General features: G+C 38.2%; 1 protein-coding gene and 1 non-coding gene across 4 annotated transcripts in view; both read left to right on the forward strand.

Annotated features, from left to right (window-relative positions):
- The window catches only part of POLA1 (DNA polymerase alpha 1, catalytic subunit), a 311,022-nt gene that overhangs the window by 21,647 nt on the left and 264,377 nt on the right, over positions 1–24,998 (forward strand). For all 3 annotated transcript variants that reach the window (XM_006085647.3, XM_023751338.1, XM_023751339.1), the window contains 13 exons: positions 5,079–5,191; positions 6,167–6,283; positions 7,702–7,776; positions 8,674–8,812; positions 9,819–9,973; positions 11,005–11,089; positions 11,579–11,640; positions 13,325–13,414; positions 15,766–15,882; positions 19,745–19,920; positions 22,167–22,296; positions 22,778–22,897; positions 23,943–24,042. In XM_006085647.3, the coding sequence (XP_006085709.1) occupies positions 5,079–5,191; positions 6,167–6,283; positions 7,702–7,776; positions 8,674–8,812; positions 9,819–9,973; positions 11,005–11,089; positions 11,579–11,640; positions 13,325–13,414; positions 15,766–15,882; positions 19,745–19,920; positions 22,167–22,296; positions 22,778–22,897; positions 23,943–24,042 (1,479 nt within the window). The remainder of the gene's footprint in view (positions 1–5,078; positions 5,192–6,166; positions 6,284–7,701; positions 7,777–8,673; positions 8,813–9,818; positions 9,974–11,004; positions 11,090–11,578; positions 11,641–13,324; positions 13,415–15,765; positions 15,883–19,744; positions 19,921–22,166; positions 22,297–22,777; positions 22,898–23,942; positions 24,043–24,998) is intronic.
- Positions 24,672–24,802, forward strand: LOC111825305. The gene has a single exon (XR_002828477.1).

The raw sequence follows: 24,998 nt of genomic DNA on the forward strand, positions 1-24,998 counted from the left end.
TTGACATGAACTTGTTGATGGATTGATGTGAGGGTTAACAGAGAGGAGGGATGAAGATTGATTCCCAGGTCCTTCTCCGAATGAGCTGATACTATGAATTCTGACTCACAAAAGCCAGGAGGTTCTCCAGTTTCCTTTTGTGCTCCTTTGAGCCCTTCTTCACCACAGGGTGGGGCATGACAAAAATCTGTTGGATTAATAGAAAATACACCCTTAAACAGAGTGACTTTTATTCAGACCCATTTCTGCATCTGAGGATAGAAGCAAACTATTTTTCAAAATGGTTTCCTGGAGGCTGCATCCAATGAAAATGGAGTGTAGATGTCAGTGAAGCAAGTGAACGAGTAAGAAGAATAAGTATTAATTGTCGAACTTGAAGGCCAGATTTACCTTTAAGATAATCAGGCATTGACTTCAACTGGAAAGACCTTAATGGTTTCTCAGAGGGGAAACAGAAGCGGTAATATGTTTCAGCTTATCGAATATGTAGAAACTCTTGCAGAACCACTTGAGTAGCAAACTGCCATGTATTAGTTCCTTAGGTAAAGATATAAGCAGTCTTAGAAATGGTATCATATCTACTTTAGCTAGGGAAAGTCAGTTTGGTTAGACCCTGTCACCTCTTTGACTACCTCTTTGTTACTTGCCAGTGGGAGGTAGGCTGGCAGGTGTGATTACATGAGGTTGAGCAAATATTTCCCATCCAATGTGTAAGCCCAGGTTGTCCCATTGTACTGCTGCAGGGGACACCATTTTCACATGTGCTTCATAGGACCTCTGGAGCATGGCCGTGTGAGTGGTACTCACTAGAGTACCACATGGTGGGCCTGCCCTTCCCAGTACTACTGTCTGTGCTTTGCTGTATCTGCTTGATGTTAGATTTGATTCTCTGTCTTGGTTAATGGTCCAGTCAAAACCAGAAATGTGGGCAGCAGCTTTGATTCCCCCTTTTCCTCACTTCCTTCATCAAGTCTTATTAGTTTTCTCTCCTAAAGTAGATGAGGTATCTTGTCTTTCTCCTCACAATTCCCACCTCTGATCCCTTCTTGCCTACATCACACCAGCTTTCTAACCCCTCAGCTCACATTGTGGCCAGAAGGGTAACTCTGACCGTGTCATTTCCTTATTAAAATACAGCCCCAGCCCTAGCTGGATTGGCTTAGCCTGCAGACTGAAGGGTCTCAGGTTCTATTCTGATCAAGGGCGCATGCCTAGGTTGTGGGCTTGATTCCTAGTAGGGGACGTGCAGGAGGCAGCCAATCAATGATTCTCTCTCATCATTGATGTTTCTATCTCTCCCTCTCCCTTCCTCTCTGAAATCAATAAAGATATATTTAAAAAATAAAAAAAATAAAAAACAGCCTCAGTGGTAATTGCTTATAACATAAAAGTTCAAGTTCCTTAGCAAGGCTTCCGGTGCCTGCCATGCATGACTTTTGTGCCCTAGAAATAGCTCCCTGTCTGTGCCTGATGCTCTTTATACCTTGTCCATTTACTCATGTGTTTGACTGGAATCCCTTCATGTGACTCAGCTCGTGTTATCTCCAGGAAGTTTCCTAATCCTCCAGACTGGCCCCAAGAGCCCTTTCTCTGTGACCCTATCATACCCTTTTCCATCGTAGCATTTGTCATATTATTTTGAAAATATCTGATTCTGTGTTTTTGTTTCCCCTAAAGCCTTTTAACCCCTGGAGGCCTGGGACCTTTTATTTCCAGCTTTTAGTGTGATGCCAGGCATATAATAGGTGTTTAATAAATGATTATTGAAATAAACTGCAGAGATTGACAATCCTGTAGACAGATACACAGGAAAGGTTTCAGAGATCCAGAGTTGCATTCGCTACTATACTGAGTTTGCCTCTTGAAGCCTTAAAGCAGCATGGTGTAAGAATAGGTAGCATAGTACTGGCTGGTTTGGTACAGTGGTTAGAGCATCAGCCCACGCACTGAAGGGTTGCAGGTTTGATTCCCGGTCAAGGGCATGTACCTGGGTTGCGGGGTTGCTCCCTGTCCCGGGTTGGGGCGCTTGCGGGAAGCAACCAGTCGATGTGTCTCACATCTATGTTTCCCTCTCTCTCTCTCCCTCCTTCCCTCTCTCTCTGAAAAGCAATGCAAAAAGTATCCCCAGGTGAGGATTAACCGTAACAAAAAGAATGGGTAGAACAAAAGTAGATGTTGCACCCACCCCAGGTTAATTCACATATAAAGCATCAGATTGCTAGTGTCAATTGCCAAGGATTACAACCTTAAGGAACAACAACCCTCTTTCCTGTGTGAAAAGGAGTGTATTATTTCCATCTTTTATTTACTGGTTAATACTCTTATTAAAAAACAGAGCATTGTTTTACAGGGTAAGGTCTTGAGCTACATTGTTCACTGTGATAGCCACTGGCCACATGTAGCTCTTTAAATTGAAATCAGTTAAAATGAAATAAAATTTAAAATTCAGCTTCTCAGCCAATAGCCACATTTCAGGTGCTCAGTAGCCACATGTGGCTAGTAGCTACCATATTCATGGATGTCACAGATACAGACAGAACAATTCCCCCAAAGCCTTTTTTGACTACCTCTTTGTTACTTGCCATTGGAACTCCTGGAGGGGGGGGGGGCTTTTATTTCCAGCTTTCAGAGCAATGCCAGGCAGTGCTGAAATTTCTTTTTTTTTATTGATTTTATTTTTAGAGAGAGAGGAAGGGAAAGAGAGAGAGAAACATACATGTGAGAATGAAACATCGATTGCCTGCCTCCTGCACGCCCCCTACCTGGGATTGAGCCTGCAACCTGGATATGTGCTCTGACTGGGAATCCTTTCAGTGTACTGGATGACACCCAACCGAGTCACGTAGGCCTGGCAGTGCTGACATTTCTATCGACTAGTGCTAGTCTGTATCGTAATAGATATCGGAGGTTAAAATTGAGGCACTGAAGCACAGGTATATTTGCGAAGCAACCAGTTTATACTATGTATTGTTGAATTCCTGGTACTAACCCATAGTCTTGGATAAGCCTTTTCAACCACCCTTGGGAAATACTTTGCAATGGCAAGAGGTACTTGTCTGTCATTGGTCTGTCTTCCAAATGCTAAGGGAAAAGGAATTTTCTAGTGCTGGATAATGCCTTAGAGATCTTCTAGTCTAGTAATTCACTTATAGAGGAGGAAGCTGAGGTTCTGAAACTGAAGTGGTCAGCTCTTCAACGGCAGAGTTCTGGGCTTCTCACCCTCAGTCCTGCTGTTCTGTGCTACTTTTCAAGTTGTGTCCTCGTGATCGATGCCAATGGGTTAAATAAGACGGCTTTTAAAAAGTCCTTTAATCTCAGAGGGTTGAACAGTTTCATCTTGATCACTGAGCCTTGATGAAATCAATGCTGCTAATAAAAACGAAGTACTCCCATAGACCCTGTTATTGTTTCTCAGTTTCTTACAGATTCTAAATAAGTCAGTTGTTGCTGAATGCTCCATAATTATGAAAAGAATCTTACTCTTTGCATACGGGAAGATATCCTGTCTTCATTATGACTTTTTAAAGGTTGAATAATCCTGACTGCACCTGGTTTCAGCTAGTTACTTGGGGGGGGGGATGGAATCTTTGTTTACCATGATCTTTTTGTGGCAAATGAGGCATAAACAGTGTCAAATGTGTTGCATGAAGTGTGATATTAGTTTGACTGTAAAATGAGCTATTTGAATCTTTGAATCCAATATTAGGGCCTTTATTTTTCTTTGCTTGGAATTTTGGTTTTTTTCATCTCTAACTGTTATAAGGATGACTTTTAATTTTCTGCACTACTGAGACTTTTTCTTTTTAATCATCGCCACAGTCCCCCCTTCTCTCACCCCAACCCCCCATCTGTCTCTTTCCCCCCAGATGAAAATCACACAACTCTTAGAATTTTAATCATCTGCAGAAATGAAAATTCTTAGATGGTCTTATTTCTACTAGAATGAGTGACAAAAGGAAGCACTGATGAGCTATCTTGTGAAACTGGAGTAATTAGCCTTGTGTACAGTATAGCCTTTATATATGCCAGAATTTTCTTAATGTCTCAGACAAATGGCTGTGTTGAGTAACTGTGTTGGTTACTGCTGTCTAATTATTCATGGAGTCCAGAATTTAGCACAGTGATAATCTCTTAGTTTGACTAACAAATCTCTGGAGTCCTATCTTGATGGCCAGTTTTCATGAACAATGAATTGATGTCTAGAAAGGCTTTCTTTGACTTTGTAGTATATATTACAGAGGGATCTCAAAAGGAGTGTGTCTACTGAGTTGGTTATTAGCCCATTTGTTAAACTGAAATAGAAGAGAGGAACATTATAAACACTACCTAGCTAGGTGTCTTATGTCTGTGAAGTCAAAGGGGTGAAATAGTAGATAGTACTTGAACCCTATTATGAGACATTTGTTATTATATGGAATAAGATATATGAGATAAATTGTTTTTCCCCAAACACAAGTTTACATATGGGAAAATACTGAGGTACTACACATAGTTATCCTTACACATGAATGTTATTTTTTATCAGTAAGTACAGTGCTAAAAAGGAATTTAGCATTCTCAAAGTTCTCACAAGAGGTTTAAATATGAGATTTGTTGGACAGTAGTTTGCTTTTTTGTTTCTTTTACTCTGGGGAATCCTGGTTCAGGGGAAAATGTATTTTGTGTTTTTTACCCAACATTGACTTAGGATGGCTCCCTGATTCCCCAGGGGTTTCTACACTGACCTGGGGTGTCTCAGTAGTTCCCCATTGTGTCTACTGAGGCCTGTGATAGCTCCCTAATAACCAAGGTTTGTCTCTATTTACCTAGATGTCTCCCTACTTTTGGAAAAAATGTTTACACCAAGAATCACTCTGTCCTCCTACTGGTCACAGGTTTTACCAATGTGGTATTGTCATATGGCATAAGTACTGAAAAAAGGAACTGGTCTTGGGGACTGGACATCCGATATAAATTTGCTGTAAAAATAATTTACCATGAAGGCATAAATGTGTGGACACATTCAGTCTTTGTAGTGCCCCTTTAATGTGATGTAATTGAAATGTTTCTTTTTTCATGTTTTTTTCTTATTCTTTTAGGTGTGGTATTTCTGTTTGGCAAAGTTTGGATCAAATCTGCTGAAACCTATGTGAGCTGTTGTGTCATGGTGAAAAACATTGAACGAACGCTATACTTCCTTCCCCGTGAAATGGTAAATGTTAGTGATTAGCTGCTCATCCTAAGTGCATTCTGTGTTCTGCCACCAGCCCTATTCTTTCTTTTTTTTAACTTCAAATACAATTGCTTTGTGTGTGTGTGTGTGTGTATCATCGATCAGCTACCTCCTGCATGTCCCCCACTGGGGATCGAGCCTGCAACCTGGGCAGTTGCCCTGCCCAGAAATTGAACCATGACCTCCTGGTTCATAGGTGGACGCTCAATCACTGAACCACACTGGCCGGTGTCCTCCAGCCCTATTCTTCAACAGGGCTATGAATTAGCCACAACCTTGATGCTTTTTCTTGCTGTCTGCCTAGTCACCACTGTTTGGCAGCAGCTCCATTAGAAGTTGGGGAAAGTAGAGAAATGAAGTAAAACTCTATTTGCAACTTGTTGGAGTGTGAAAGAGTATAACATTGTCTGAGTTTTAGTATGTGATGCTGTCTTTCCCCCAACTTCTCATTTCCATAGTAATGACAGCTGGGAGTGTATGGCTCTAAAATGTGGCATGGAGTTTGGCCCAGTTTTCATGCTTTTGTTGTATAGGCAACAGTATCATTTCATCCACAGCCATTTAACAAGGTCATTTAACAGTTCCATTTAACAGTTCCATTTGCTTCTCCTTTTTTATTGGGACTTAACATCCACACTCTCCTCCCCATCTGAGTTGAACTATGAATATTCTTGGTCAGTATTTACAACACTTATCCCATTTTGTAGGATCGCTCAATCGATCATCTTTATCTCTGGTTTGCTTTTATGATGCCATTGGGAGGAATTGGGCATTGGGTTTAGGACATTTTTGGGTGTGTTTACATATTTGAACTCACTTGTAAGACTGTTCTGTTACATGTTTAAATGGGGGAAGATGAAAATTGATTTAGATTTGGGTTTCTGGTGGTTGAAAGATTTATTTACAGATATTCTTTTTTTTCCCCCCTCCCCTTTCCTCTCCATGGGAGAACAGAAAATTGATCTAAACACAGGGAAAGAAACAGGAACTCCAGTTACAATGAAGGATGTTTATAGTGAATTTGATGAGAAAATAGCAACAAAATATAAAATTATGAAGTTCAAGTCCAAGGTTTGTATTTGGTGATAAATTTTTCCAGCTCTAATTATTAGTTGATTGTTATTTTCTGATTTAGCAAATAGTTGTTGCATACCTTATTTGTGCAAACTGCCCTCTGTGTGGCTATAATTCATTGAATAGGAATTTCATAGTTAGCAATGTAAAACTTTGTTGGATTTGTAAAAATTTTTACTTCTCTTTATACTGCTTATAAAATAATCACTAATTTGTATAGAAAGAGCACTTGCAGCAAAGTAATTGCTTCCAATAATTAAAGCATATCTTGTGATCTTATTCCCAAATGGAGAAGAACTGGTTCTGATCTTGTTTGTATTAATTATTGCCAAGTTGTCTTAGAAGGTTAAGTGAGGTTTTATCTTTAAAAATTAGGGACTGTGATGCTATTCTGATACAATAAAATCTTCTGCTCCTGTGATACATATTGATCAACTGTGAGATATTGATTTTGTGAGATATTGATGCCTTTGGCCATCATCGTGGGGGCTGTAACTCACTCAGCATACTGGCTATTAACATACTGGCTATTAACAGTAATTGCAATAAAGGGAGGGTTGAGTTGCTGAAGATATGGCTAATGGTCTTAACTATTTGAGCTTTGAATTATAGCTGATGGATCAAGTCTCTAAAATTCTAAAACGGGTCCTCAAACTACAGCCCGTGGGCCACATGCAAATACAAATATTGTATTTGTTCCTGTTTTGTTTTTTTACTTCAAAATAAGATATGTGCAGTGTGCATAGGAATTTGTTCATAGTTTTTTTTTTTTTTTTTAACTATAGTCCGGCCCTCCAATGGTCTGAAGGACAGTGAACTGGTCCCCTGTTTAAAAAGTTTGAGGACCCCTGTTCTAAAAGCAGTGGGGTGTAATGGTGAAGAGCATAGGTGCTGGGCAATACACCTTGTGCTTCTAAGTCCTAGCCTTACCGCTTCCTAAGTCCAGGGTCGTCACAAGAGCTATTTCAAGAGTTGCTGGAAAGGTTAACTTGATTAATTCATTTTAGGTTATTAAAACAGTACTTGGTACATAGCAGGCACTCAGTAAATATGAGCTATAATTATAATGCTAATTATTAATTTTTCTAGCAAGATGGGGTTGCTTAATATTAAAGAGTAGCAAATTATTTAATGCATTAAAATTACAAAAATTTTTAATGTTTATTAACCTTGAATGCAAATATTTCAAGTTCTGTAATGTCTAAGAGAAGTCTTTTTAGCATTTAGTTATTGGGTGTTTTAGTCTTAGTTGAAAGGGGAAACAGGTGCCGCATTGGCTTTATTTACCTCTGTGTTCCATAAGGATGTTAGATTCCTAATGATTAAATGCAGGGACATGCATTGTGTATGTAATGCTTGTCAATTTATTTTGTGAAGGTTTTGTCTAAATGATTTTAAAATATTTGCTTACCCAGATAGTAGAAAAGAACTATGCTTTTGAGATACCTGATGTTCCAGAAAAATCTGAATACTTGGAAGTTAGATACTCGGTAAGTCAAACAAAGAAAATTACTGGGTTTTGGTTGAAAATGACACTGTTCTATTTTTGAAATTTCAATTGGCTTTCAATTAGTATTGGCAGAGCTCCTCAAGCCCACAGTTCATGGAGGTGGACTCATAGTAATGAATAATTAAATTAAAATGGATAAAAATTTAAATACATAGACTACAAATTGTACTGTTTTTCTCTGCATCTTTAAATAAATAAATTGAAACTGCAGAACTGTTTGTTAAGTGGAACAAATGCCACATGATGGAGTTTACCATCATTAGTCTGTTGAAGTGTTCCTTCTGAGCAGTGGAAAGGTGAGAGATGAGAGCGTCAGTACTGTTACTATAGTGCTGCTCTTGTTCCCAGGACAGGTAAGGTCATGGTTATGGGCTATTAATTAATTAACTGGACCTTAACCTCTTTTTACTTTTGATATAGTGATCCCAAATGTTGGAAAAGGGAAACTTTTAAGAAATGTTTCTGACAGTGGTGATGAAATGTACCATGGAAGCATTTTGAATGAGTCCCATCCTCTTGCTTTTATTCCCCTAATGCAGTGGTACTATTTGGCTGTTTTTTTTATTGTTGGGTTTTTTTTTATCAGTAAGGCATGTATGATTCTGGACAGAAATCCTCTTTTGGGGAGCTTCTTGGCCTATTTTTCTTCTAATGGATGTCATCAAGATGCATTATTTTGTCATTGTGAATTGTTTTTGTTTCCTACTGTGAATTGTTTTGGATTTCATTTGTGGCAAATTACATTCCATATATATAAAAGGAGTTTCTTCTGGTACTTCGTAGAGAGGCTTTTGTTTATTTCAAATATAGACTTTGGAAAATGTGAAGTAATAGTTTTAAACAAAAAAGATTTTTTTTTCTTTTTTGCCTTTTTCAGTCTGAAATGCCACAGCTTCCTCAGGATTTGAAAGGAGAAACTTTTTCTCATGTATTTGGGACTAACACATCCAGCTTGGAACTGTTCTTGATGAACAGAAAGATCAAAGGACCTTGTTGGCTTGAAGTTAAAAATCCACGTAAGGAAAATTTTACTTTCAGAATGCTAAGTAAATTGCTGTTAGATGCGGTTTTTAAAAGGGAAGTTAGGGAATTGGTCTGTTTATTTCAGTGTGCCCACTTCCTTTTTTATGTATTTTTCCTCAAGGTTTTCCTTGAGTGAGGACAGGGAATATGTTTAGAATAATTTTATCACTGTAATGCCTGTCAGTGTAATCAGAGAGAGGCCTTAGTTAGCCCAGGTGGCAGTTGGTCGCATCCCTCATTGGGCTGCTGTCAGTGTGGACTTCCAGCCTGGCTGATGTGGCCCACCTCTTCTTCCTAGTTAACTGCTAACCTCTGAAGGAGAGGGAGTACCACTGTCCAGTGTGGATAGTGCTTAGTCTCTTATCTGATGTTTTTCGGTATTTGCATCTGTGATACTCTGTTTTGTCTTCACAAATCTCTTAAAAATGTTTTGTGATTTCTCCAAGGCAGTGGCTTTTATTTTATTTAAATTTATTTTATTTTTTTAAAATTCATTTTTATTGATTTCAGAGTGGAAAGGAGAGGGAAAGAGAGATAGAAACATCAATGATGAGAGAGAATCATTGATCGGCTGCTTCCTGCACACCCCCCCACTAGCGATGGAGCCCACAACCCAGGCATGTCCCCTGACTGGGAATCGAATTGTGACCTCCTGGTTCATAGGTTGATGCTCAACCACTGAACCATGCCAGCTGGGCACGTTTCTGTTGTTTTTTTTTTAAACCTATTTTGGGTCCTGGAAAATCTGATGGAGGCTGTAGACCTATTTCCCAGGCAGACGAACATATGTGTATACATACACACACACACACACACACACACACACAAGGATTTGTATACAATCCAATAGTGTGGTTTATTGTTACTTAAATGTTATAAGACATTGTTATTAGAAGATGGGATTGAAGATTTTCTCAGTTAATCACAGATGTCTTAATTGTAGTATTTTTTTCTTTTTCCATAAATGGCTTTTGCTGTGTTGTATTTGTTCTCTTTTAGAGCTCTTAAATCAGCCAATCAGCTGGTGTAAAGTTGAGGCAATGGCTTTGAAACCAGACCTGGTGAATGTAATTAAGGATGTTGGTCCTCCCCCTCTTGTGGTGATGTCTTTCAGCATGAAGACGATACAAAATGCAAAGACACATGAAAATGAGGTAAAAAAAAATAGGACAGATTTTGTATGTATGCCTTAGATGCAAATACTTGCCTGAACTTATACAGCTTTTCTGCAAGGGAAAGTTGTTCTTTTTGAAGGGCAAAGAATACTAATTCACTACCAAACTCTTTTAAAAGACTTAAATTGATGACTTATTTATTTTTGGGTTTTAAAATTTTTTATTTTGGAGAACTTTAAATAGACATACAATAATTTAATGAACTCCCATATACCAATCAATTATATTCAGCAATTAGCAAGATTTTGTCACACCCCCTCCTTTTTTCCTCCTGAAGTAGTTTAAGGCTAATCTCTGACATTTGTGTCATTGCATCTCTCAAAGCATGCATATTTTCCTATATAATACCATTAATCACCTAAAAACATTAACAGTGATTCTTTGATATCATCTAAAATATCCAGTCCATAGTCACATGACTCCTTTTCTCCAAAATGTCTTTTAGTGTTGGTTTATTTGAATCAGGATTCATGCAAGAGTCACAGATGGTGTTTAATTTTTATGTCTCTTGAATCTCTTTTAAACAGGAGCAGCACCCCCAACCCCTTACAGTTTTTTTTCCCCCAGTGATTTTGACTTATTGAAGAATAACTGTTGGTTGTCTCATAGAACACCCCATTTTCTGTTTTTGTTTGGATTTATTCCTCTATGCCAGAGGTTGGCAAACTATGACCTGTGGGCCAAATCCAGCCTACCACTTGCTTTTGTAAATAAAGTTTCTTGGAATATAGCAATTTTATTCATTTACATATTATCTGAAGATGCTTTTGCACTACAGAGGTGGAGTTAGTAGCCATGCCAGAGACCATAAGCCCTGCGAGGCCTACAGTATTTTCTATCTGGCTCTTTATAGGAAAAGCATGCAACCCCTGCTTTCCTAATAAAATGTTTAAAGCATTCATTCATATGTACTAAAATCTTTATCTTTTAATATTCTTGGTGGTTTTGTTGAGAATGCAGAATACATAGTAGGTGTTTGATAAGTGATTTCTTTTCCTCTTTTTTTGCAGATTATTGCTGTGGCAGCTTTGGTTCATCATAGCTTTGCATTAGATAAAGCACCGCCACAGCCTCCCTTCCAGTCACACTTCTGTGGTATGTATTTTTAAAGCTGGTTTACTAATGGCTTGATTTTAGTTTTTCTTTTTTCTTTTTCTCTAACTGTTGGATCACTAACTTGTTTTTTTAAATGTTTTCAAAAGTAGTGAGTGTTTTATTGGATTGGTTGCCTCTTATTCAGCTGGTTTATTTTGTTCTAAGAGAAGTCAGGAGGCAGTTTGATATCTTTTTCTGTTCCAGTGGTTATTCTATTGGGATGGAGTTTTTTTTCCTGGTTCAAACTTATGCTTTAACTACTTTCTTTTCGTGGTGTCATTCTACCAACCCATCACAAAAGCCTGTTTGTTTGGGCTATTCTTTTGAGGTCCAACAACATGACCAATGGAAATTCTTGATTCTCTTTACTCTTTAGAGATTGGGGGAAATTTATGTTTAAGACAGTTTCCATTTGGAAACACTCAGTGTATGTACACTTGAAATTGGCTAAGATGTGTGTTGAATCTTTATTTTTCGTCATTTTTACAGTTGTGTCTAAACCAAAGGACTGTATTTTTCCATATGCTTTTAGTGAAGAAATAAAGAAAAAGGTAAAGGAAATTATTTATTTCTTTTAAATATAAAGCATTTATTTGTTTAGATTGAAAAAAGGAGGATGGTGTGGATTAGTAGAAACAGGCTATTTTATGTTAATCGATTGTATCTATTCTTAGTACATTGTACTGTGACATTGACCCATTAAAATGTATTAGAAATGTAAAACTAAAAACATTGTTTAGCAATGTTTAAATGTTTCACCACCTGAAAATAGTGGAATTCTACAGTGTATGAGGTTCAAATCCTCCTTTAGATAGCTTAATAGGAAGCTTTTCCAAAACTGTATGATCAGGTGATTACTGTTTTGGGAAATTGTAGGGCAGAGTGCTACACTTCCCCTTCACCTTCCCCTGCTCAGCTTAAAGGAAGTCAAGTGTAGTTGGGAACACTGTGCATATTAAAGGGGACAAGTATGAGAAAGGTTGATGTGGGCTTGTCCCAATAGATCAGTGATTTCTAAACTCCCAGTATACTCCATTAAGAAGTTTACTCCCACTATACCCATGGGTCCTTAACAAAATGGGTGGGGGTGGATTGGGGAATTGGATAATGTAGTAAGTTTTTCACAAAAGTAAATGTACTTGAGCCCTAGCTGGTTTGGCTCAGTGGATAGAGCGTTGGCCTGCAGACTGAAGTGTCCCAGGTTCAATTCCGGTCAAGGGCACATGCCCGGGTTGTGGGCTCAATCCCTAGAAGGGGGTGTGCAGGAGGCAGTGATCAATGATTCTCTCATCATTGATGTTTCTATCTCTCCTCCCTTCCTCTCTGAAATCAATAAAAATATATTTTTTTAAAAAGTAAATGTATTTGATGTAAAAGATTTCTTTTTGAGAGCATATGTTGTTTCTTTTATGAAATGATGGTGTTGGTAAATTTATAGTTTTTTTTAATGTTCTCACTTGACAAAATTAAAAGTTAGCAACCTATCAGGTTCTACTTATTTTAAGTTGGCTTGAGAAGTCCAGTAGCCTAGTGGTACTGTTAGACCAGGCTGTTATTTGTGAAGTGCCCTGAATTACCTATCCAAGTAGAAATAACCACGAAAATTCATTCCATTAGAGTCAAACTGATATTTTTTTAGTCAAACTAGGTATAGAAAACATACAGCCTTCAACTTTCATTTTAGGAGAGTCTTAATAAATGGATCTTTTGAACGCTTGATTTATGGTTAGTAATCCAAGTGGAAGCCTTTTGTGTGAAGATAAGTTTTATTTATATTTAAGACACTTGTAATTCTTAAATGAATGTTTGCGTTTAGTCTAGTTTCTTATTTATACGTTCTTACACCACTATTTGATATTAGTTTATACAGTCCTTGAAACTTCTTTGTGTGGTAAATACATAAACAGTGAAGTCTAAGAAAGTTGGTAGTCTGATTCATGTGCTATAAAATGTGTCCAGATGACAAGTGTGTCCCTGTGGAGGGACATCTCTGCACTTGATAATGCTTAACACTTAAAATTTTTTTTTCATTCACACTCTTATTACCAGTATAAGCTCCTCAGAGACTTTATGCAATTAAGGCAAAACCTATAATCAGGAATTTTATTGCTGCATTTAGTTTTGAGCTGGGTAGTTTCTTTTAACCCTAAGAAATCTTACCCTGCCTGAGCATGGAAGCAAGATATAGTACTTGAGAGTAAAGACTGACTGGTTTGTTTGTTTTTTATCTAACAGAAAGTGAAGGTTGAAATTGCTGCAACTGAGAGAACACTGCTAGGGTTTTTCCTTGCAAAAGTTCACAAAATTGATCCTGATATCATTGTGGTAAGTAGTTGTTTGATCATTTCATAGGGAAGCTCTTCATTCCTTAGTTATTTTAGTTTGATTTGATTGGCATTTTTTTTTGAGCAGCAAAGAATCATTTCAGAGTGAAAGAACCCTATAGATTGGAGGGAATTGCTGTACTTGCTGCTAACAGAAAGGGGGGAATATCCCAGCCCACTACAAGATAGTATTTTTCCTGTAATAGAAAGGCAACTTATGAATTATTATAGAAGTTTATGCTAATCTGGTTGCACTTAGAGACCACCAGCCTGTAAGTTAATAAACTTGGGTCAACTGTTGGTATCTCCAGAATTTTGGCATAGTGGTCCAGCTGTATAGCGACCACAGGAGTTAATTCACTTGGTTTGGTGCCAATCCCTGAAGTGTAAGTATTTGAAGTTTATGAGCTCAGTGGACCTCTTTGATATATTTCTTTGAGAGCTCATGGCCAGGGATCATTTTTTCTCTTGATGACTGGGTATGCTCCCATGAGGTAGCAAGAGGTAATAAGTCATTGAGTTATCTTTGCCCCAATTCTTTTCTTTAATTTTTTTAACTTTCAATGTTCATTTTTTATTGGTTTCAGGTGTACAGCTAAGTAGTTAGACAATCAAATACTTTGCATAGTGTCCCCCTTGATAGTTCCCGTACCCACCTGGCACCATACATAGTTATTACAATATTATTGACTATATTTCCTACACTTTACTTACATCCCCGTGACGATTTTGTAACTACTACCAATATGTACTTCTTAATCCCTTCAACTTCTTTCACTCAGTTGCCCAACCCTCTCCCCTCTGGCAGCCACCAATTTGCTCTCTGTGTTTATGTGTCTCTTTCAAGTTTGCTTGTTTGTTTATTTTGTTCTTTAGATTCCACATGTAAGTGAAAGCATATGTTATTTGTCTTTTTCTCACTGGCTTATTTCACTGAGCATAATACCCTCTTGGTCCATCCACGCTGTCACATTTGCCCCAATTCTTAAGAATCATAAAGCAACATTTTATTTTATGTTCCTTCTGATCTTCCTTAGTTTGTTGGCTCCTTGATAGGAGTCCTTCCTTTTGTCTTTTTTTCTGAATTTGGGAGGGAAGTAGGATATAAATGCTTATATTTTAAATGTGCTATTGGTAATATGATTACATGGAAGGAAGCCTTGCAAACATGTTCGCCATATATTTCTCTGCATTCATTTTAGTCTTGGACACCTTTCCCAACAAGGTGTAGCCAAAGTACCGAGAGTCTATAGGTTACCAGGGTCTCTCCACCCACTTCCCTTATGGTGTTTTAGGACCCATCTTGAAAGTGTCAGGAAGATTCTGTTCACAGTGCCCTACTGTGCTTCTCTGGCTTAGCACTAGACCCTCACTCAGTCTTCACTAGCAGTCTCTCTCTTGGGCCCCAAGAGATGCCATGGTGCCTAGGGTAGCTGGGCTGCCATAGGGTATTAGAGTCAAGTCTGTGATTGAGAAATCCAAACTGATGTAAGAGAGAATACCGACATGGGTTTGAGTCCCTAATTCCAGGCAGGATAATTTGGAAATGAGACATCCTCACGTCCTTTGGGTGTCTTAATAGACAAAATTGCTATAAGTATATAGCAGTATATATTTTTAATTAAAATTAATAACTAATCTATTGACCTCATTTATTTTAAACTTCATCTAGTTTTTTAATAAGAATAGGCAGTGAACCATATTATTCACATGATGGAAATTATCACCGTAGACATGGAAAATTTGGTTACATTTTTGAGATATTCTTTATTTGGTATAGTATTGTGTCCTTTTTTTTTTTTTTTACAAGTTTCTTATTTGAACTATTGAGTGGTATTATTTACTGTGTTGCACATTGCTTAAGAGTCTAAATCAGTAGTGTTTGAACTCAGTTCTTTAGGAAGAAACTAGATGCAGTTCCTGAGCTTTCTAGAAGTCTGTGTAAATGCTATACAACACAAACAGGTTCTTGATTTTTAAAGAAGTAAAATGGAATTGTTTGAATATAGCTTTTACTGATCATGTAAAAAGTGTGGACATTAAAATTTGCCCTTGCCTCTGAGACTGTGAGGCATGAGCTGCAAATTAAAAGACATTATCTGAACCTTGCATCAATTAGGATGAGATAAAGTTTATTTCAGCAATCTGCTTAGCAGCCTTGTGAATGTCAAGGCTAATGAATGCTGCTGATGAATAAGTTCCTGAAGAAGAAAGGATCTCAACCGGAGGTAAGCTCATGATGCCTTCAATTAGAGACCAGAAAAAGAAAGGGCAAAGAAATTCTATGCATATGAAGATAAATCCTCTAATTTGCATTTGATATGTTATTGGCTGTCTTCTTTTTCTGCCTAGGGTCATAATATTTATGGATTTGAACTGGAAGTGTTACTGCAGAGAATTAATGTGTGCAAAGTTCCTCACTGGTCCAAGATAGGTCGACTGAAGCGATCCAATATGCCAAAGCTTGGGGTAATAATAATTTTCAAAATCTTGCTTTTTTCATTTGACTTTTTATATGCTTTGACTAGGAATTGGCTGTCTTGTGGTATGACATTTTAACTTTGGTACTACACATCTTTTCCTTTGAATCTAGCATTTTATTGGTAAAAGCCACTGCCTGGTTCTTTATTTTATTTTCTTTTTTTAAAAAATTAAATCTTTATTGTTCAGATTACAGTTGTTCCTCTTTTTTCCCCCCATAGCTCCCCTCCACCCGGTTCCCACCCCACCCTCTGCCCTTACCCCTCCCACACTGTCCTCATCCATAGGTGTAAGATTTTTGTCCAGTCTCTTCCTGCACCCCCCACACCCCTTCCCCCCCCCCCCCCCCCCCGAGAATAGTCAGTCCACTCCCTTTCTATGCCCCTGATTCTATTATATTCACCAGTTTATTCTGTTCATCAGATTATTTATTCACTTGATTTTTAGATTCACTTGTTGATAGATGTGTATTTGTTGTTCATAATTTGTATCTTTACCTTTTTCTTCTTCTTCCTCTTCTTAAAGGATACCTTTCAGCATTTCATATAAGACTGGTTTGGTGGTGATGAACTCCTTTAGCTTTTTCTTATCTGTGAAGCTCTTTATCTGACTCAATTCTGAATGATAGCTTTGCTGGGTAAAGTAATCTTGGTTGTAGGTTCTTGCTATTCATCACTTTGAATATTTCTTGCCACTCCCTTCTGGCCTGCATGGTTTCTGTTGAGAAATCAGCTGACAGTCGTATGGGTACTCCCTTGTAGGTACCTGACTGTTTTTCTCTTGCTGCTTTTAAGATTCTCTGTCTTTTGCCCTTGGCATTTTAATTATGATGTGTCTTGGTGTGGTCCTCTTTGGATTCCTTTTGTTTGGGGTTCTCTGTGCTTCCTGGACTTGTAAGTCTATTTCTTTCACCAGGGAGGGGAAGTTTTCTGTCATTATTTCTTCAAATAGGTTTTCAATATCTTGCGCTCTCTCTTCTTCTGGCACCCCCATAATTCGGATGTTGGTACGCTTGAAGTTGTCCCAGAGGCTCCTTATACTATCTTCATATTTTTGGATTCTTTTTTATTTTTGTTTTTCCAGTTGGTTTTTTTTTTGCTTCTTCATATTTCAAATCTTTGACTTGATTCTTGCAATCCTCTAGTCTGCTGTTGGAACTCTGTATAATATTCTTTATTTCAGTCAGTGTATGCTTAATTTCTAGTTGGTCCTTTTTCATAACCTCGAGGGTCTCACTAGATTTCTTGAGAGTTTCACTAAACTTATCACGGTTTCTAGAAAATTCTTGAAAAACCTTATAAGTGTGGTTTTGAACTCTATATCCAGTAGTTTGCTTTCCTCCATTTCTGTCATTTGTGACTGTTTCTTTGTCTCCGCATTTTTTATGCTTCCCTGTGTTGATAGAGTTGCTTTCTGTGCTAGGTGTCCTATAGAGCCCAGTGGCTCAGCCTCCCCTATTACCTGAGGTGGACACTCTTGGTGCACCCCTTTGTGGGCTTTGTGCACAGTCTTGTTGTAGTTAAGCCTTGATTGTTGTAGGTATCACTGGGAGGAATTGACCTCCAGGCCAATTGGCTGTGAGAATCAGCTGTGTCTGCAGTGGGAGAACTTCTGTGCTGGAGACACCCTTCTGGGGCAAGACTTGCTTCAGTGGGGTTTTGGTGCTCACTGAGTCTGCCCCCTGAGTGTGTCCTTTATGGATCTGAGGAGTTAAATCTGGATGGTCCCACTCTGACCACTGGGTACACTGGCTCTTGGATCTCTAAGGAGGTGCTAATTTAGCCTCTTCCTGAGGCTACCCAGCAGAAGCTATGGAGAGATCTGCAGATTCCTCTTCTTTGTTTGGGGTTTGGAGGTGCCCAGATGAGGCCCAGCTGTGAAGCAGTGCAAGCTGCTGTGGGGCCTTGGGCCTTCTTTTGGAAGTTCTGGGTCTCTCTGACCCAGCTGCAGTTTGTTAGGTAATTTTCAGATTGCAGAGGGCCAGGCCTTTCATATGCAAAAGCCTCTGCGCACAGCTTGGGTGGGGCAGGGTCTCAGGGAATCAACAGGGTGGAGCAAACAGCTATGGCTGATCCTCAGTCCTACTCTAAGAGGCCCCACGTCTCAGTGCTCCGGTAATCGCTGCAGGCACCTCTGAGAGAAAGCCGCCTTCGAGTTCCGACTGATGCCAGACAGTCCAGTTTCTCCCCGTAGGAGTCTGGGTCCCCAGAGACTCGCCCGGAACTGGAGTTAAGAGCAGTCGGGAGCTTGAGACTCTCTCCAGATTGAAAAAGACAACCGCGTTCTCAGTTGCCAGCCCTTTCCACGTGCGCCTCCGTACCTCTGCACTTCTGCACCTCCTCTGAGTCTCAGTGTGCTTTTCTCTTTCCCTCTAGTTGTAGAATTTCCACTCAGCCAGCCTTCCTTGGTTCTGGATGATGTCCGTTTTGTCTTTTAGTTGTATTTTTTTTCCACTGCCTAGTTATTTAAATTAGCTGTTAGAATCTGGAGACAGCACATATATGTTACTTCCACTTCAGCTGTACCAAAGCACTAGCCTACTGTAGAGCAGAGTTTCAGGGTTCAGAATTCATTGAGTGTGATTATTCAGGGAGGCGATGGGAAGGAAGGATGAGAGGGAGCTGACACTGAATGTATAAGACGGCAATGGGCTAAGTGCCTGCTGTAAAGAACTTGTTCAAAATCATAGGCCTATCTGATTCTTTTAAGCCCATGCACTTTCATTCTACCTACTTGCTTCACTTAGATCAGTGGTTCTCAACCTTCTGGCCCTTTAAATACAGTTCCTCATGTTGTGACCCAACCATAAAATTATTTTCGTTGCTACTTCATAACTGTAATGTTGCTACTGTTATGAATCGTAATGTAAATATCTGATATGCAGGATGGTCTTAGGCGACCCCTGTGAAAGGTTCGTCCGACCGCCAAAGGGGTCGCGACCCACAGGTTGAGATCCGCTGACTTAGAGAGATGTTGGTGTTTTGTATGAAGTGCCTTTGTTTCCTGAACTTGATACTGCTCAATGCTTGAAATCTTATTTTACTTAAAGTCTCCAAATAAATGGGCATGTTGTCTCATCAGAGAACTTAGAAATCTGTACCTTTTATAATGCTCTTCAGAGGATCGGAATTGGAGCCACTGCTCTTGCTTTTTTCCTTATTCATATCTTTGAGGTAATAGAGAGGTTATTAACAATTCATCAGAACACTTGCCTAAATTAACTCGTTACCCTCTTCAAGGTTTTCTTTATATAGCATCTTTTTGGCGAGGTTTACCCTGACAACCCCATTTAAGATTCAGCTTTGCCAAATCCTTTTTTTCCTCACCCTGCTCTACTTTTTCTCTTTTCCATATACTTGTTACACCTAAAACTATAATTTCTTGTTTTATGATACCTATTTTTTATTGTATATTTCAAATGAGATCAGGACTCTTTTCTCTTTTGCTCACTGCTATATCCGAGTACCTAGAAAAGTGTTGTTCAAAAATATTTAACACTTGGAGTGCGGGTGAATTTCCCGCCAAAATATAAGATGGCTCTGTCTTTTGGTTTTGTTCCATCCACCAAAAGGGTGGATTACAAACAAATATTTGGTAATACGCAGTTACAATCGGCCCGAGTTTACACGTTTCCCGCACTCCACCGCAAATCTATATGAACCGAGTTAAAGACGGCTCCCGCGGAGTACGCGCAATTCACGCGAGCCGACTTAACTTAATGACTGGATGAATGGAAGAATGAGAGTTTCATTATTGGAATTTTTGGGCTACCCTCAAATAAGTTAGCACAAAATGTTCTCTCTCAGTGCCTGCTTTTCCATGCTATTTTCTTTTTGTCTTTCCCTTGTAGGGCAGGAGTGGATTTGGTGAAAGAAATGCTACCTGTGGCCGAATGATCTGTGATGTGGAAATTTCGGCAAAAGAATTAATTCGTTGTAAAAGCTACCATTTGTCTGAACTTGTTCAACAGATTCTGAAAACTGAAAGGGTTGTAATCCCCGTGGAAAATATGCGAAATATGTACAGGTATGATCTTGGATGCTTCAGAATTGCATTTGTCTTGAAATTAGCAAAAGAAAGACACCAGTACCATTCTTAGGAGCGTGTGGTGCTATGGAGAGGAACATTGTCTTCCTGTCAACACCACCATCTCCTTTACTTCAATAATAATTTGAACCATTTTGCCTTTTGAATTATTCTACTTTGATCAGTTTATCTCTATCTCCCTCACTTAACACCTTCTTGATGTTTCCTAAGAGCAGTTTGGAAATTAATGTGATCTTTATGTTTTCATCCTTAATTCATTAATTAGTGTAAATATTTTAGAAATATAAAAACTGAGAAATCATTAAGTTATTTAGAGAGATTGCTCGATTATTTCTTCCAGCTTTATTGAGGTAAAATTGACATAAAATGTGTATATTTAAGGTATGCAACTTGATGTTTGATATATATATACAGTATGAAATAATCATCACACATTCAAGCTAATTAGCTTATCACCTTACAATTTTTTTTGTGTGGTAAGACCATTTAAGATGTAACCTCTTAGCAAATTTTAAGTATATGATACAATATTGTTAACTGTAATCACATTGCTGTACATTAGATTTCCAGAGCTTATTCATTTTGTGTAACTGGAACTTTGTGCTTGATTATTTCTTAAATAAGGTTTCTTCTACCCCTCTGGCCACTTGTTTTCTGCCCATTCTTCCTGAGTCCTTGGACTGCTTCCCTTTCTGACTGTGCTTCTTTTCCAGGTGATCTCATCAAGTCTCAGAGAGTTCAATACCATGTGGGTACTGATGCCTCCCACTGACATTTCTTCAGCTTAGACTTTCCCCTGAAGTCCAGACTCATGTAGTCACCTGCCTGTTCTACTTAGTGTCTATTATGAACCTCCAACTTAACTTGAGCTCCTGATCTTCTCCCCTAGGTTTCTCTTGTAGTCTTTTCTTTAGTAATGGTAACTCTTTATTTTTCCGGTGCTGCTGGAAACTTAAGTTGTCCTCAGCCCCAAACCTCTGAGGTAGTCATGATTCTTATCTCTGACGTGCACATTCAGTCTTTCAGGAAATCCTGACAGCTCTATCTTCAAAATATGTCTAGATCTGATCACTTCTTTTCCATTCCATTGGACTCACCCTGGTCCAAACTACCAACCTCTTTCCTCTGGATGACTAGGTCTTATATTAGCCTTCTCACTGGCCTACTTGGTTTTGCTCTTGACCCCTTGCTTTCTATTCTCAACCCCAGAACTAGATTATCCTGCTAAAGTTAAGTCAGATATGGCGCTCTGCTCAGAATCTTCCAGTGGCTTTCTGTTTCATTCAGAGTAAAAACCAAAGTCCTTATGTTGACTTACAAGGTCCTATGTCAGTGGTTCTCAACTTTCTGGCCCTTTAAATACAGTTCCTCATGTTGTGACCCAACCATAAAATGATTTTCGTTGCTACTTCATAACTGTAATGTTGCTACTGTTATGAATCGTAATGTAAATATCTGATATGCAGGATGGTCTTAGGCAACCCCTGTGAAAGGGTTGTTCGACCGCCAAAGGGGTCGCGACCCACAGGTTGAGAACCGCTGTCCTATGTACTGTGTCTCTCTGCCATTAACTCTGCCCTTGTCTTCTGTTCTCTACATCTTTTTCTCTGTTCCAGCCATTGGTCTCCATCCTGGTCCTAGAACTACCATATTTACACTTAACTCGGGGCCTTTGAATGTGCTGTTCTGTCTGCCTGGAATGCTCTTCCCTCAGATACCCAGTTATTCTCAGTGAACTCTTTCCCGGTTCCCTAGCTGAAAATTCAGTCTCTGCTCCTGACACTTAATATTCCCTTTCATTTTTTTTTCACGCTTTAACTTAGCATTACATAACATACCATACATATATTTAATTTGTTATTTATACTTTGTCTCCCCTATGAGGATACAAGCCCATTGAGGACAGGATACCTGGCACATAGTAGGCATGCGAGACATACTTATTAGATGGAATGAATGAAAGGTTTCAGGTAGTTTCCAGGTTGTATACAGAACTTCACTTTATTTTTGTGGGATTTTTTGTGTTTTGAGAAGGGCATTGGGATTGATGGTATGCATGAATTCCTAGTTTTATACCGACCTTATTTTAAATTATTTTCAAAGCCAAAGTGCCGTTGCTCTGGTTACTTATACCAAAGATTTTTATAATATTTTATGAAGTTCTGATTATAGTCATTGTTTCATTTAATTACTTGATTCTGTTTCATTCTCACTTTTCTGTACAGTGAACCTTCTCATCTGTTGTACCTGTTGGAACACACCTGGAAAGATGCCAGGTTCATTTTGCAGATCTTGTGTGAGCTAAATGTTCTTCCATTAGCATTGCAGATCACTAACATCGCTGGGAACATTATGGTAAATTTAACTTGGAGGGGGAAAAAGCATTTCCTGTTGGATTCAGTGTTTGCTTGGGGTAGTTGTTATATGATAATGAGTCTAAATGCATACTTATAAAATGAGTGACTTGTATTCTGAAAGCTGGGCTTCTTTTGTAAAATGAAGAACTGGTTGGGAGAAGGGGAGGAAAACCAGGTGCAGTATGTTGAAATTTGGGTGAACATAAGATCATCTCTAACATCTGGCTGTGTCTCATTTGTGGAATGGCCCACTAGGAAGTAAAGAAATAGCCTAAGTTGTCAGTATTTTAAGCTTTTTGTCTCCTTTTAACTATAATGCTTAAAGAAAATGCTAGGAATAATTTAGTACCTTTAAAAAATAGCCCTTGTTATGAGGAATGATTTTGAAGGAGGTGCTATGATTAAATTTACCAGGTCAAAGTTGCTCTTATTTGTTGTGATTTTGAGCTCAAATTTAAAAGAGAAATTCTGTTTAATAGTCTAGGACGCTGATGGGTGGACGAGCTGAGCGTAATGAGTTCTTGTTGCTTCACGCATTTTATGAAAACAACTATATTGTGCCTGACAAGCAGATTTTCAGGAAGCCTCAGCAAAAACTGGTGGGTCTAAAATTATATAGCATTTTGCCTTTTCTTATCACCCCCTTTTATTACCTATATAGCTTTTTTTGCTGTGATAACATCTGCTTCCAAAATAATCCCTGTATACTGTAGAAACTGAGTCAAGTTTGTTCTGTTGTGTTTGTGTGGTCATTTCCTTTTCCACTCTTCTCTGTACAGATAAAATTATGAAATAGGAAGTTCTTTGAGGGAGGCATTAGGCCTCTCTGACACGTGACTGTACATAGAAAGTGTTTTGGCACCTTACTTAGCCCTACACAAAGCTACATGCCAGTTAAATCTTTTATTTTCTTAAACCCGTGAGCCTTTATTTTTGTGTTGCATTATACGTACTAGTGACATCAAGATCACCACAATCAGGTTTCTAAAGTGGCTTCCAAAGTTAGCTACTATTTTATTGGCACGGATAGAATTGATTCAGAATGGGAATTTAATATTAAAATGATTCAGGTATTTTCTTATTTTATGTACATTATCAAAATTGGTATAGGGAATATTGACTTAGAGAAATTTGACTTCTGCTGAGCAGCATTGAATGTTGGCCATTAACAAACTACTTGGGAATAAATTTTTAGTATATGGACATACTTATTTTAAGGTGTCCATATTAACGTTTAGAATAATGGTAATATCTATATGAAGTAATTTTCTATTTTTATATCATGAATATTAGAGTAATGAATTTAAGGAGACTCTTCTACAATCCCAACTTTTACATAATATCAAGAGTTATTTTTCTAGTATCTATTGATTTTAAAAAAGTGAAGTTCTATGAATTCAGAACTATTTTAAAGTCAAATTTGCACACTTATTAGCTCAGAGAGAAAGCATTTGTTTTGGTAACTACCATGCTTGGCATTCATTTGGATTCATGAGTATGTTTCAATAACTGTGGCCCTACCACTAAAACTACAGAATGTTTGTTAAAACTGTATACTGCATTTGGAAAAGGAGGGAGTCATAAAACTTCTTAATTAGTTAATTAGTTGCTGGCTGGTGAAGTTATCTTTCCATTTGATATTAGGGAGATGAAGATGAAGACATTGATGGAGATGTCAATAAATACAAGAAAGGACGGAAGAAAGCAGCTTATGCTGGAGGCTTGGTATTGGACCCTAAAGTTGGTAAGGCTGAGCAGTGGGCTGGCTTGCCCTGGTGTTAAGCAATTTCTTTATGCAGAGTGAGGCTTGAGAAACTAAAAGACATGAATCATATTTTGTAGGTTTTCAAATAGGTCTCATAATAACATTATATTGGACAGCAAAATTAAAGAAAGTATAGACAGTAACCACCAAATTGAACTTTAATAGGATAATAGCTTTTCCCTGTTCTGAATGTAAAGATGTTTTGTGGTACACAGAGTAGAAAGTGTCTTTTTTTTTAGCATCTTAATCATTTTTCAGTTTATAGATGAGTGGTGTTAGGTATATTCACATTGTTGTGCAGGAATTAATGTGAATTTTATCAAGTAACTTAAACTCTGAGTAGGAGACATTTAAAATTATTAGCTGTAGTAAAACAGATCAGTAGTACAGTTGTCCTTCAGTGTTAGATCAATCTGGGCTTGAATTCTGGCTGTGATCTTGGGCTTCCTGTTGAACCTCTGAAAGCCTCAGTTTTCTCTTCTGTAAAATGGAGATAAGAATAATATCTGTCACGCAGACATTTAAGGAATAAAAGTGATTGTTTAATATAGTGCCCAACACAGAGTAAGCTTTTAATATGTTTGCTGTTGTTATTATTGTCTTATTAATGGACATTTACTTTTATTCAGTTTCTTCTTAAGGTGAAGAAAACTCTTTGTAAGTGTCCTAGAGAAATATAGTAGCTTTCTGTTCACCCTTTGCAAGTAAAAAGGGGTGGATCGTTCCACTACTGACATGTATACATCTCTTGTGTGATTTTAGTACAGTTTGTGTACAGGTAAGTGGGCTGCTCATTTTATTCTTTGAAGGTATGATTGTAAAAAATGTATATAACCACTCATTGTAGAGATCACTAAATATTTTTGGGGTGGAGATGGGAGGGAATGCTTGCTCGAGGGAGAATTTAACAACATTTAAAAAAAATAAATATGACA

The sequence above is a fragment of the Myotis lucifugus genome, unplaced genomic scaffold, assembly GCF_000147115.1.
Source record: "Myotis lucifugus unplaced genomic scaffold, Myoluc2.0 scaffold_20, whole genome shotgun sequence".
NCBI classification, from domain to species: Eukaryota; Metazoa; Chordata; class Mammalia; order Chiroptera; family Vespertilionidae; genus Myotis; species Myotis lucifugus.